Source organism: Phoenix dactylifera, chromosome 7 (assembly GCF_009389715.1).
Source record: "Phoenix dactylifera cultivar Barhee BC4 chromosome 7, palm_55x_up_171113_PBpolish2nd_filt_p, whole genome shotgun sequence".
Classification (NCBI taxonomy): Eukaryota; Viridiplantae; Streptophyta; class Magnoliopsida; order Arecales; family Arecaceae; genus Phoenix; species Phoenix dactylifera.
Window position 1 is genome coordinate 9514563 of NC_052398.1, and position 15199 is coordinate 9529761.

The 15199-nt window shown below is 40.7% G+C and overlaps 1 protein-coding gene across 3 annotated transcripts in view; it reads right to left on the reverse strand.

Annotated features, from left to right (window-relative positions):
• The window catches only part of LOC103707747 (BAG-associated GRAM protein 1-like), a 52330-nt gene extending 38605 nt beyond the window's left edge, over positions 1–13725 (reverse strand). For 2 of the 3 annotated variants that reach the window (XM_039128222.1, XM_026804882.2), the window contains exons 1-4: positions 13346–13725; positions 9980–10030; positions 9704–9801; positions 8256–8331 (exon numbers count right to left, since the gene is read on the reverse strand). In XM_039128222.1, the coding sequence (XP_038984150.1) occupies positions 8256–8331; positions 9704–9801; positions 9980–10030; positions 13346–13543 (423 nt within the window). In that variant the 5' untranslated portion in view covers positions 13544–13725. Of the gene's footprint in view, positions 1–8255; positions 8332–9703; positions 9802–9979; positions 10050–13345 lie in introns of all 3 variants that reach the window. The other variant, XM_026804883.2, reaches the window with a different exon arrangement.
• Between the last annotated feature and the right edge of the window lie 1474 nt (positions 13726–15199).

Below are 15199 nucleotides of genomic sequence, written 5' to 3' on the forward strand. Positions count from 1 at the left end.
TTCAAGGGAGGATGGAGCTCTTGATGACTCTTTGAATCTGCTCAACCCCTTTCTTTTGACTCTTGAATGAAGCACTTGGATGAAGCTTGCCTTGCTAGGGTTCTCTCTTGAATGCACTTAATGTATTTTCCCAAAAGCTTGCTTCCTCTGATGAATACTCCCTCTTAAATACTTCTCCAACCTCCAAATAGTCCTTTCTGACCGTTGGATTGAAGAAACTAGCCGTTTATAGCCGTTGGGAGTCCAAAAAGCATTTCTGCACAACTAGCCGTTATGTTCAGCCCGTGTTTGGGTCGGCTCAACCTGTCCTTGGGTCGACCCAACTTTGCCTTGGGTCGACTCAAACATTCCTTGGGTCGACCCTCTCAGAAACCACAGAAACTTCAATTTCAGCCTTCCTTCCCATGGGTCGACCTAACCATTCTTTGGGTCGACTCAAAGTCCACTTGGGTCGACTCAACTTCTTCTTGGGTCGACCCTCTCAGTAATTCCAGAGAACCAATTTCTGTCTGTCTTTCTGTCTTGCCTTTGGGTCGACCCTCTCAGGGTTTGGGTCGACTCAAGCTTGGGTCGACTCAACCACTGTTTGGGTCGACCCTCTCAGTAAATCCAGAGAGCATTCTTCAGTTGTGTTTTTGAGGTTCTTCAAGGTTGGGTCGACTCATGCTTACCTTGGGTCGACCCAACTCACTGTTCATTTGTGCCATTTTTGCAGGAGTGTGCCAGATGACTTCTTGATGTGCCGGGGTCGACCCAATCAACCTATGGGTCGACTCAAACCACACTTTGCTGCATTCTCAAGGTTAGATTCATCCAAATGAACAAGGCCATTTATCCATTTTCAATTAAACAAATATACTGAGAGTAATGAACTTATAAATGAAGTATCAATTTAACTTATAGCATGCTCTAGATAATTGCTTGTTAATCATCAAAATAACACTATCATCCTCAGAGTCCGATGTCCGCCGCTGGCGCCGGCTGGCAGCAAAGTTAGTGGCGAACTGCCTGCCGAGCTGCTCGAAAGAGGATACCGTGCTCGGCTTTAGTTCGGAAAACCAAAGCCGAGCCGTCCCTCGGAGGGTCGCTGGGAAGGCCTTGCAAAGCACGGCCTCCGAGGACCCTTGCAGTGCCATGAGAGCTCGGTAGCTCTCCAAATGGTCGAGGGGGTCGGTGGTTCCGCTGTAGGGCTCCACTTGGGGCATCTTGAACCTCGGTGGGACCGGCTCGTCCTCGATCTAGCGAGAGAAGGGGGACTTGGTGGTGAATTCAAAGTTTCCTTCGCGCCTTGCCTTCCTGCTTTGGAGTGCCTCAATCTGGCGCTCTAGATTCTCGACTTTCCTGTCGAGCTCCCCAACCTGGGGGATTGTCACCGTAGTCTGTCCCAGCTCGTGACGGTCCGAGGCTGACTCAGCCTCTGAGGGCTGTAGTCTTCTGTCCATATCTTCTCCCGGTATTTCTTTCTGGGGGGACGCTTGCTCTTCGTTGTTGGCCCTTGAAGAGCCATGGAGGCTTCGGCCCTGGAGGACCGGTCCGTTTGGGGGAAGGACCGGCCGGACCGGGGCCTGAGGAGGCGGCATGGGTGGCGTCTTTGCCCGCTGCAGGCTTTGGATGGCAGCGGCCAGAGTTTGAACTTGCTGGATTAGAATATTGAAATGTTCCGGGTGGACTTGAGGAACCGGATCAACCGGAGGTGGTGAGTTTTGGACAGAGTGTCCAGGGCTTGGCGGGAGACGCCGGAAAGTATTGGAAGCTCCTTTACTCCTCAACTTCATGGCCACGACTCGGGGCCCTTCCTCTAGCGCCAACTGTTGCTGGAAATTAGACTCAGGGGCGCCCGTCGGCTGAGGAGGAGGAGCTATGGCGAACACTGGCGGGCGGCGATACGTCGGCGAGCAGCGCCCTCCGTGGGGGGCCTGCAAAAAGCCGGTGGCCGGGGTTTCCGGCCCCAGCCCTCCGATGCTTAAGTCAGAGGGAGAATATGAACAGGAGCCTCTCTTTTAGAGTTTTTTTCCATCCCCTTCTTATGGTAGAGGTATTCCCCTTTTATAGTGAGGTGCTGAGTTACCTGCGATGCGACGGGACCAGATTGCCGTACGGCTGAGCACGTCACATAAATTGATGCACGATCGCGAGAATTAATGCTTTGCCGTAGAGGATAAGGTCGGAATCATGGAGTTGTCATGGCTGATTGATCGCGGCCGAGCTGGTCTGCCGTGGAGGATTGGAGATCCGTAGACAACGGAAGCCATACGCGTTAATTGTTGAGTAAGCCGGAGGTCTGCAGAGACCATGCGCATTAATTGTTGCGTAAGCCGGAGGTCTGCAGAGTTCATACGCATTAATTATTGCGTAGGCCGGAGGTCTGCAGAGACCATACGCATTAATTGTTGCGTAAACCGCCCAAGGCGTAGCTCCGAATTGGGCCGTAGGAGGTGGTGACAATGACGGGCAGTCGGTGAGGTCTGACTTTTAGGGATTGGATGCCCTCTCAGGTCGGGCGTTTTCCAGGTCGGGCTTCCCGAGGTCGAGAGTTTAGGGTCGGGCGCCTGGTCTGGCGCCAGGTCATCCGTGGTCGGGCACCAGGTCGGTCGCCCGGGGTCGGACGTTTGAGGTCGGTCGTCTAATCATGTGTTTCGAGGTGACCTGTATTTCCCTCAACAGATATGATATGATATAATATAATATGTAATCATGAGATTTGTTAGTAGGCATTTTAGTCATCAAAAAAGTTTTATTAAAACCAAAATAGCTTTCCAACATTGGCTAGAAAGCATTTTTAGAGAGAAGCTCCAAAATAAAGCTTTTTCCAAATAGATGTTTTAAGCTTTTTGACAGAGCCAAAACAGCTTTTCGATTTTTTACTAAACATTACTATACCATTTAAAAGTACTTTTGGAATGCCAGAAAGCGTTTTCTAGCCCACCAAATACTTTGCCAAATGGGGCCTAAGTTGAGAGAATGGTAATCTACATGAGCAATCAAAGGCCAAATTGCGAATTTCATGGGTTGAGATGCAAAGATACTCAAGGATGCCCAATCACAAAAAAGAGGTCACTTGTAAAATGATACGCTAATTTAACAAATGCGCTAATGAGATGATGATATAATGCCCAAAAAAATGTCACTCTTTTGGAACTAGGCACCATATGGTAACGAGATCTCAAAGTTTAAATTACAATAGTAATGGTTAAACCACTAAGATGGAACTAGGACAAAGAAAGAATGCAAAGTTAAAAAATAAATTGCTTGACACAAGGGCAGCCAGACTTACTAAATAATAGATCTAATTGATGATAATTATGGTAAGTAAACTAGCAATAATATAGGCTAGGATGGCAAAAGAAATGTGAGGACCTATGTGACATGTGTTTAGTCCCAAATTAGTTGTGCACTGAGGAGATCTTGGGTTCTTATACAAGGCCAAAGAATCCAAATAATACCTATTGGCCGGCTTTTTTAAGGTGAGATCACAGACTGTCACAAATGGTATTAGAGCGGATCCAACCTATAACCTATATAGACTAGTGGACCTATAACAGGGGCCCTTTTAGAGCTAACCACGGGCCATTCATCCTGTTTATAATTGGATTTGATTGGATTGGATCGTTAGCCTGGCAAGGATGCCGAGGCTTAAACAAGGAGAGTATGTAAGGATCCATGTGGGCCTTTTATTTAGTCCAATATCGTTGCGTGATGGGTAGACTTTGGCTACTTATATAGAGCCAAGGAATCTAAATAATAACTTCTTGGGTAAGCTTTTTGGATAAAGTCCACCGCTTCCAAAAAAAAAAAAAAGAAATCACTACAGACACCTCTTCTTTATTCCCTCTCCTTCCCTTCCAATTACTAAAGCAATCTTACCTCCATCTCCCCCACCCTCTGTTCCTTAAGACACATTCTGTCTCCCTCTTCATTCCCTCCCGACCTTACCTCTATCTCCCTCTATGGCTCCAACCTACTTCACCAAGGCCTCCATCTTCTTTACTATATCAATCGAATCCTAACATGTTCGAGAGGCGGACATGCGTGCGACATCTTTGATTTCATTGGACAGGTTTGTTGACCCAAAGATTGATTTTGATGATCACAAAATCTTAAAGTATAATTACTAATGGTTGTGTTGCAAGAAGAAAGATAATTTGTTTTATAAGGAATATAGCAAGTTAGAAGAATGCAAGAAGGCCTCAAAAGTTCTCAAGAAAAGTTAGAAGAAAGCCACACTTCATTGGCCCAAGTTTCAAGTACAAAGAAATCAAGTTGGAGGGACAATTCTAAAGAAAAATTCAAAAGAACAGTCCTCGAGTCGACTCCTGAAAGCTTAGAGTTGACTTTGGCACTTTGACTCCTGAAAGCTTAGAGCCACGGGTACGCCGACCGGTACCAGTACAGCGGACCTTGGCTACAGTGCTCGAGCCGACTCCAGCTACAGTACCGAGTCGATTCGCTACAGTGCCGACCCGACTCGCTCTCAGTCAGGACAGAAAACAGTTTTTCAGTGCTACAGTGCCGAGTCGACTCCAGCTACAGTGCTGAGCAGACTCCTATTCACGAGCCGACTCCTGCTTCAGCCGAGTCGACTCGAGCATGCTGGAAGGCATAACGGCTAGTTTTTCACGACTCCAACGGCTAGTTTTTCATCTCTAACGGCTCTATTTCGTCTCTAACGGCTAGGAGAAGCTTCCCACATGTTCTTAAGGCTATAAATTCATGAAAACACCACAAAACAAAGAGAGGAAGAGCTCCACAAGATCAAATCTTTTCAAGAACTCCAAAAGAGAGAGCATAACGCCAAACCACAAAAGGGCCAAATATTTGAGCAAGAAGTGAGCTATTCAAGTTAGGATCAATCAGAGCATCCACCAAGAGCCTCAAGATCACATCCTCAACCTCAACCAATTGGTGAAGAGCTTCAAAGATCAACCACTTCGCCAACCCGAGTTTTGCTCCTTTTCTCATTTGTGTTTTATATCTTGAGCAAAACTCTAGTGTACTTTAATTCTTTCAATTCTTCCACTTGTAAAAGTTCTTCCAAACCTAAATTGGAAGTTGTTGAATTAGGAGGATTCAACAAGGGAAAGTTTTGGTTGGTGTGCCTTGGGAAAAACCAACCGAGTTGTTTGTGAGCTCGAAAAACAAACGAAAAGATTTTGGTTGGTGAGCCTTTGGGAAAACCAACTGGGTTGATTGTGAATCCGGAAAACAATCGAGATAGGTTGTAGTTGGTAAGCCGGGGAAAACCAACTGGGTTGGATTGTGAGCCCGAAAAAACAATCGGGTTGGTTCTAGTCGGTGAGCCTGTGAAAATCGGCCGAGTTCGTTGTGATCTCGTGAAAACAAGTTGGTTGTGAGCTTGTAAAACAACCGAACTGTAATCGGTGGAATTATAGTGAATTCCCAAGAAGATGCTTGGGGAGTGGATGTAGGTGCTTAGGGTGCACCGAACCACTATACATGCTTGTGTTTGTATTGTTTTTCTTATGCATCTTGCTTTACTTTCATACTTGCATAGTGTAGTTGCTCTAGCTTAATCTTTCACTGCTTTACTTGTAATTGCCTAGAGCTTAAATAAGATAACACCTTATCATTCCGCTGCATTTAATTCAAAGTAAATTTGGGAACATAATTTTTAGAAAACCCAATTCACCCCCCCCCCCTCTTGGGTTGTCACCTTGGGCAACAAGGTTGCATGCTCACACAATCTCAAGTCCCCTTTGATATGCTGGTTCCCATGCTGGAGCAGCTTTGGATCCTTGTTGATCCACTCACCATGCGACATCATTAGTCAGTGGGTTGCATGCTCAAACTATAGTATATTTCCTCCAAAATGACTTCAACATTGCCTCATGTAAAAAATCTCAGGTCCCCTTGGATATGATGGGTCACATGCCCGAGCAATTTGGATCCTCCTTGATTCACTCACCTTGCAACATCATTAGTCAGTGGGTCGCATGCTCAAACAATAGTATATCTCCTCCAAAATGACCTCAACTTTGCATCATGTCCATTACCAGTCTCATGCTCTTGATCCTAGGGGACATGGTCAAAACTTGCTTCGCAGGTAAATGGATTGAGCCTCTACAACATTATCCTTATTGCCAATATCCTAAAATGATCTATATATGCCAAGTTCTAGGGTTCGAGAATCTTACCTGTCATCCCATAATAATTAGTAGTCAACAACTTCTACCAGATCAGCTGGCACAACAAATTTCAACTTGGACCTCTTGCTCCCAACCTGACCAACTCTCTACCTGGACACAGTAGCCTTGCTAGCCTGGTTAACATTACCTCTTTTGAGGCCCAGCTAGCCCCTATCTACTAACTGACCCTAGCTCTCTGGCTCTTTCTCGTGCCTTAACTAACTCTAGATGCCTGAGTGCCATACCAATAGCCAAATATCTGAAACATCCTCTTTATATGATGCGATATCATTTACTATCCATCTTTAGTCAACTTAACTTGCAAGCAAAATCTACTCTACCCCATCATCCATGTCATGCAGCCCTACTTGTGCTTGGACTTTGGATGGTCTTGGAGGATTCCTTGGCTCGTCCATCTCTACTGCAAAGCAAAAAGGGAAAAAAAGAGGCTCGAGTATCTTTTTCTTTCCCATCTCAACAAGTATCAATTAGTACCGACATACCAATACTTGTTGGTTCCAACCGCAATCAACAAGGGCAACCCAGTTTTACATTTACCTAGGTCTTAGAAATAATAATAGTAAATTGTTTTGATGGAAGGGTAGTGGACCCCATATTGGTACCATACTGATACACCTGATATAGGGGTTAGTTTGATAATAGTACATACATTACACCCGGTACGGGGTGATATGCGTTCATATGAAGAACCTTGACTAAAACCAATAGTTTTAGCTAGGGTTCAAGCTTGGGCTTCGAGCTGGGATGCAGGCTCGGAGCTTTGGGCCAAGCCAAGGGCTAGCCCGAACCCGCCCAAAATTTATTTGAGCCATGAATTTTAGGCTCAAGCTTGGCCTGAATCATTTCGGGTCAGGCCCAAAGCGTGGCCGAGTCAGCCATGAGCCAATTCCTAGCACTAATTGGGACAAATCAGTACATTTTAAGAATTAAATTCTTGCTTCTAAGAAACTAAAATAGGATACCACACTCTTTGAGACCTCTTAATCCATTTCTTTTCCCATGCAGATCTCTTGTACTATCTTTGCCCAAATCACATCATTTAAGATAGCTTGGTAAGGAAACAAGGCTTATGTTTTGGTTGTCAAAAAGTAGTTTATTAAGGAAACAGGTCTTTGAGTGTAAAGTTGTGGACTATTTACATATTCTAAGCTACATACATCTTTGTCGAAGTATGCTTGTATGTACAAGGCAACCTATGATGATATAAGCATCATGAGCCACAATCTAAACCTTACCTGTTTAGGAAATAGCCAGTGGCTTTTGTCTCAGATCAATGAAGTATATCATGATTAGTCCATCACAGAAAGTTGTGCAATAAAAATTCATTGGTTTATTGAAGGATGGAATATGGCTCAATATGAGGATGAGCAAAAGAACACAATTATATTTATACTTAACATTATATAAATAGCATCCCAGGCCATATGATTATTTCTTGATGCACAACCACATTCAGTGCTTATTACACAACAATATATTGAGGACATTATACATTATGTGATGAGTACACCATGCAAAATGATTCATGATGCATTGACACAAGGTTTTAAATCCTATGAGCAGGGTTGTCCCGGTTTTCCCATAGAGCAGGACACGCCACCATCTAGCCCCATCCCGACACTTTGGATAGAGGATGCCCCAAGTCGTGCCGATCGAGATGCTACGACAATGGTGAGATGGTCATGTCCTGATACTTGGGATGGTACCCCATCCTGGTGTCCCACGGGACGTCCTGCTGGGACTTGAGTCCTTGCTTTAACATAACGTGATTAATGTATATCTATTGCTGGACACAACATACAAGGCAAGAAACGATTAAAACATTATGAGATTACAATCTTTTGGCACTTATTATAGCATCATAAAATTCATGAGTTAAAACTACTTGTCCCTAACAGAATATAGGACTGATAAAATTAACGCTCAATGGATTATGGGAGACAAATTGTTTCATAAAAGGGGTGAAGGGCAAATTCAAAAATCCTTCAGAAAATATTTCTATTTCATCATATAATGTTATCTAAGGACCTATTTCAAGTGGTCTAAATAAACAAACTAATATGAATTAGGAATACTGGGACCTGAAATAACCTGAATAGGAAGAACATCAACAATAAAATCAAACTCCTCACCCCACATTGGGTTTCTTGATCCCGGCACCATGGAGCTGCATTAAGATGATGATAGCAAAGATTGTATTTAGGCACACATTTCAGAATAATTTTTTTAGACCCTTTAAAAAAAAATCTGGTCAACAAGAAGGTTTCCATGACATTGTATCTCATTGAAACTCATAATCAAATTATATCACTAGAATACATAAGCCTATTTCACTTTTGAGTTCCATAGTAACAGATATGCAAAATAAATTTAAGTGGTAGAAACACGTGAAAAAGGAAAAAAAATACTTCAATAACCCAAAAAATGAAAGTGTAAGAACTAAAAAAATAAACCACTATCATCCCTCATTATCCTTAAAAGATTGAACATAGCCACAAAACGGAGCTATGGTTTATTAGCCTACCATGATATATCTAAAAAGCAGTAGTTTGTGTACCAAGTGCATGACTGTCATGGGCGAGGGATATGGATGATTGTTGGAGTATAAGTTTGTTTTTTCTCTCAGCCACTCATAGATCCACATTAAACCGCTATGCTACTCGCTCCTTAAGTGTAATAGAATAGACTATTGCACAAGAAAAGTAGGCTATCCGCCAAAGAATCATTAGAAAAAATGAGATATTTTATCAAAGAAAGGAAGACAATGATGCCCCATATCAGCTTACATGGTGCAACCCATAACAACTTTTCTTCCCCATCTTTCCAGGCATCTATCATTTTCTGCAGACCCACTTCTGACTTCACTAATACTGCAGTGCAGGTATGCTACTCCAATCAAGGTTCGCCGTATCGGTACCGAACCCTGTACCGGTGCCGCACTAGTATAGGCGTACCGAGTGTCGGTACGATACGGTATACGGTACGCCAGGTATACCGACATTGGTGTACCGATACCGGTACCCATCAATACGGGTACGGTACGCCCGGTACCGACCGGTACAGCATACCATGACTCCAATACTTGTTCCGTTATTTGATGGTGTCGAAACAAGGGATCAGCTTAACCTTGTTATAACCAGAATCTCCACTATTTAACTGAATCATCACCCGCACTCTATGTAAAGGTACCTCCAAGAAATACCAACACTAAACATGGCAAAGGAAAATTCTAGCCATCTTTTTATCCATCAAGTGCTTAAAAATTCACTAGGTAACAACTGGTCATTCAAACATTTTTCCTCCATATCTAATGACCAGTCAAGATCACTAGGTAATGACTAATTACCAAATATTTAGCAAAGAAGGTGCTGCAAATTCAATCTTTTAGAAATAATTTAAGGGTGATTTTCTACTAAAAATAAACAGTTCGGAGAATTTACAATCATACCCAGTAGACTGAACTAATTCAGGACAAACTAGCTGCCCAAGTGTAAAGTTTTTCAAATATCATCAGTGAAAAAAAAAGTCAATATAGTCACCTAAACCGCCTTTGTTCACCACAGGTAATTATTGCATAAGGATCCGATGTGCCATTCAAATTTGCACCAATTAGGTTCTTCGCAGCCAACAGTTCCAACTGAAATAAAGAACAACAACAGGCCATCACAACAGAACCAAATAAATAGCATAATTGTATGATTTATGTACAGCAACAAAATCTAAATTAAATGGAGAAAGCAAGTCATGATATTTGCAGACTCCAGAGATCAAAAGTCCTTTCTCATCCAAGAGAAGCATTACCCAACACGAAATACCTTGATCAAATATGCAGAAATGCCTTGAGAATCTCCATTAAGTTGGCTCAACTACAAAATAAGTGGAAAACTGCATGTCAAAGAAATGGAAGAATTATTTCATGAAACAGACAATGAGTAAGGTTACTGATTGAGTCCATAAACCTGATTTTTTTTTTTTTTTAACATCAAAAACCATAATCTCAGATAAAAACATACACAAATATGACCTGAAATTAACATAAAATTGTAGAGACAAAAATGTAGACAACAAAACTAGACATGCAGATCCATTTACACCCTTGAGAGGTGAGCTAACAATAGTGAATATAAAACATGTTCATAATCGACTTAAAGATACAACAGGAAGGTAACAAATCCAAGAACTTAGCACTGCAAAATTCAGAAAGTTTAAAAATCTTATTTAATATTCAAGCAAGTGCCAAAAGGAAAACAATTTAAAAATATGCACATGACCACTCCCTCCCACCCACTGACCAATAACACATGCATACATACATATGTACATGCCTTGTGTGCTCAATTACATAAACATGTGTGCATCCATACATGCATACAAATAATCAGACAGACGTACAGATCAATTTATAACAAAAATTTACAGTTTAAAACACTCATACAAATCAATTTCAGTTTATAATGATATGGTAAAAAATGTTAAGTTTATAATAATATGGTAACTTCTGCAACATCAACTGCTGTTACAAAGCCTCCATGTGGACCATTATTATTTCAACATTTTTCCTTTCTTCCTTCCCATCAACTACCTCAAGCATGCGTTAACAAAGTTTAATCATGATTACTTGACTAGTACAGCAAATGCTTTAACTGTGACATGAAAACATGATTGTAACAACTCCCTAATACACCAAATAAGGACAGGACTTAGAGGACCTGGGTCAATGAAATTCCAACTTTTACAAGTAGCAATGTAAGAAAGCAGTGACGTAAACAGTTGCACACTTATCATATGCTTCAGTCATATCTTTTTCCATTTTTCCTTTGGACAGTATGCAGGTCTACGTGTAAAAATATTTGCTAAGCTACTGAGCTTCCACAATGTTTGAACACTCTGCTGTATAATATTACATGAGAGTTAAAAATATAGATATGACCAATGCCTGTGGAAACAAATTGTGAAAACCAGGGCATCATGGTCATTGTCTTGAGCGCTAAACTGTTCCTAACAGAAAATGCCTCAAGGCACCAAAGAATCAACATTTAATCATGGCCTGGGGAGATAATACAAGAGAGATATTGTCCTCCAATAAAATGGGTCAGTTACATATCAATCCACTAGTTGCCCCGAAATTATAATACTCGCATCTACTGTGAGCTCTGTACGCGCCTCTCTCTTGAATCAGGACATTGAGGCAGAATGGGTTAATCAGATGAGCTTTAAAATAGTGAATAGAAAGGAGTTGATGCTCTTCAAAACTCTAAGCCCTCAGCATGCCTTTTCTTATTATCATGAGTTTAACAAAAAGAAAGGTTGGGCATAAAAATTAAAGGACGGACTCTCTCCAATCTCAGATGCACTAGATAACAATTTGAATGCAACCATGCTGGCTAGTAATCCAATAATTCAACAAACAAAAACACTTCAGCATTGGTTTTAGTTTATTCTAATACCAGTATGATAGAGAAAATAGTCAGCTTCTCTAATTTCAGCACACAAATTAATCATGAATGTCATCATAAAGAATCATGCTGCAGGAGCAATCAGAAAATGCTGGTAAAATACTCTATGCATAATCTACCAGGAATTTGGGATTTTATGTAGGAACACCAACAGCCCAGCCTGCTCCTCAATATCATATTAGTTTGAACTGGGACATTGTGTCAGGTCTATTCATAATTCTACATATGCATTGCCCAGAAACATCCCTTTGACTTCCCTAACTTGACGTGTTGGTTGTATATGGAAAAATGGTTGTGGTAACACATATATGCATTATGTGCATGTTTGCGGTATAAAAGGAAGCAATACATCCCTATTTAATCACAGATTAGGATGCTGCTGCTTGCAGTAAATTAGTAGAAGTTTCATGCCCAATCCAACGTTTGCATGACAAAAACAACAATGTCAAACACCAAAAAATTTATTGACTAAACAAATGCTTAACATACAAATTCCATCATCAACAAATTGTCTTGATGTAGACAATAATAATAATAAATATACCAAGAATTTTATTTCAACCAAAGTTTTCCATCTCAATACCGGACCTCATACCGGTACCACACGGGTACAATACTAGTATGCTTGGTACAGGTGTTAGTTCGGCATACCAAGACTCAGTATGCCTCCCCTCCTTCCCATGAGTCTCGATTTGGTCTACAGTACACCTAGTACAAAGCAGTATGCACTGGTATGACGAACCTTGGTTTCGACACATATTAACCATCTACTCAAAAGAAAAGGAAAAGGCACTACCCTTACAAACCAAGTCACCCTGGATTTGTCTACCCTCCATTACCTCACTCAACTATTCCCAGTACTCCAATTTTATTATCTTTTCCATGTTACATAAGTCATCTTTCTTTTTTTGCTGCTCAATTTCTCAGTTCTCGCCCAAAAATTGTATTACTACCCATTCTTTCTAGATACAATTTGACCCAGTTAGAATAGGAAATAAAAATTTCAAAGTCTTGCAATTTAGTTCTCGCTGCTCTTTTGGTGACCGACAGAGTGCCAATTGTAAAGAATCATAAATAAGCATTTTGAAGATAATTACACAGCATTTATCTCCTTTCTGAAAGCTATTTGCATTCTGTATCATAGTATAATTGTTTGATTTACACCACACCGTAACTGATGGTTGCTGCTCAATATCATCGATGCTGACATATAACATGTTTTTCCAGCATCGTCCAACAAAGGTTAGGGACATCAATGTGAAGTGGGATATTATTTGCCATATAACAGTAACTGTGTCTACTCAATAACCTTTGTGGGAAACTCCATCCACACCCAGTACAGGTATTCAGATATATAGCACTAAAAATTTGTACATATCCCACAGTATAATCAAGAAAATGAAAATTGTACAAAAATAAACAAAAGCACTAGAAAAGCCTATTCCATGTAGTTGTTTTGACGAATCTAACAGTTAAAAACTGAAAAATTTCCCCTTTTTTTTCTCTTAAAAGAAAGCCTTAGAATTTTCAACCATGATTATTTGACTCTCCTAATCATTTTGTACCGATGGAACCATCAAGTTCACAGGCTACTAAGTAATCTGGATATCCAAGAATAGCTGTTTTCTCGATCAAATACTCGACTTGAATTCCAAGTTCCTCAAAAATCGATATTTCTAAAAAGAGAAAAAAAAGAGAGAGAAAAAGCAAATTCAAAGAACTAACCTTCTCCCTATCGTCGGGAAGAGACTCTTTCGCTGGTAGAGGCTCATCGCCACCAGACAAATGATAGACTTCAATCCCCGGGCCACCGGAGAACCACTCGAAGAAGGTGTAGACGGCTATCACGAAAAGCGCCACAGCGACGGTGACCTCGATCTCCCACCACGAGGGGAATAAAAAACCGATGGAGATGCCCGCCATTGCGGCCGAGAGAACCGATGCGCACTGCGATCTAGGGTTTCTTCTGCGCCGCTTCAATGGTTTCTCAGTCCGAGAAGGTCCATGGGAGGAGTTGGAAGGAATAAGAAAGCACGGCCATCGAGAAAGAGAGAGGGGTCAAACGAGTTGGTTGGAGGGAGACGGCAAAGGCGGTGTCGTTAACTTCGGATCGGAAAAAAATAACAGGATGGGTTAGAAAGTCGTGGTTCCCAAACTTAATGGAAGTTGACGTGCCATTGTCGCCGGCTGGGGCTTCACATTCGCTACAAGGCCCAAATATTGTAAGTGCTAGGCCATGTGGCGTAAAGGGATTGGAAGGATGCTGCGACGAGGCCCAAATACAGTTAAGTTCACAGGGGTCGTACCAGATTTGGGCCGGCATCCGATCTTTTGGTCTTGGCTACCGGTCTCGACAGCCGTTAAACCGCTTTCGTTGGCTTGTCTTGCTGCCGCCATGCGCGAATGTACGCCGATAAAATCTTGTCCATCTGTCCTGAAGGGATGAAAATGGATAAGAGCATGATGCTGAGTGGAGGCAGAATTGAAAATTGATTGAATAAGTATTATGCATACTCACATCTATTTATATTTGATGAATATGGATGCAGTTGCTAATATTAATCGTATGCAAAAGCTCATGTACATATTTATTTTAGACAAATATGAATGTAAATAGACAGTTAAACTTTGTGACTTTTCAAATATATTATTAAATAAAAAATATATTAAATTAGCAATATATTAGTCTGATCATTTATTTTTTAAAAAAGTTTTTGAGTACTATATAAGGTTAAATATGATTGCAAACAAAATCAAACATTTAGATATAGATTGGATAGTTGTCTATCTATATTATTATTCTTTTTTTTTATAAATATAGATATAGATATTAGTTAAATATTTAAATTTGTATTTGTATCCAAATGGATTCGAATACGAATGGATTCAAACATATATGCTTCGGTTCACTAGATGGCCAAATAAGTTATTTATAAGTAAATCTTATAAAGCATGAATAACAAAAATCTAAAGAGAGCCCAATTAAAGAGGAGAGTTGAATGGAATAGGCACTTCGAGATTTTACAATTTTGAAAAAAAATAAAGGTTGTACATTCCTCTTAATGTGATTTATTGTATTTATCATTCTTCTTCCGGATTGTAGGTATGAAAATTATTAAATAAATTTTTTTTTAATAAATGCACGATTCTAAGAATTTGTTATTTGGACATCTAGACAATCTTTAGCGAACATGGTATCAGCTTGATTTATCAAAAATAATATTTAAACAATTTTCACAAGAATCCCCTTATAGATGGAGAAAAGATTGGAACCAAGCTTGTTCATACCAACATTGTATACTATTAGCAGCTTTTTTAGCTGATGAAAGGAATGTATGAATGAAATAAGATATATGCCATAACAGCAGTTCTGATAAAATGAATTACCAACTATTTTCCTTCATTAAAAGAGGAGTACATGTTAGATCATAAACAAAGCTTGGAAATGCAGATGAAGGCTCACAGTAGTTTGCATTATGATAATATAAAAGTAGAAATAACTTGGATATTTTTAACATGAATGTTGTTGCGCAAATCCTATAGTGTACCTAAAAAGGCCAAACTTAAGTTTGCAGTGTG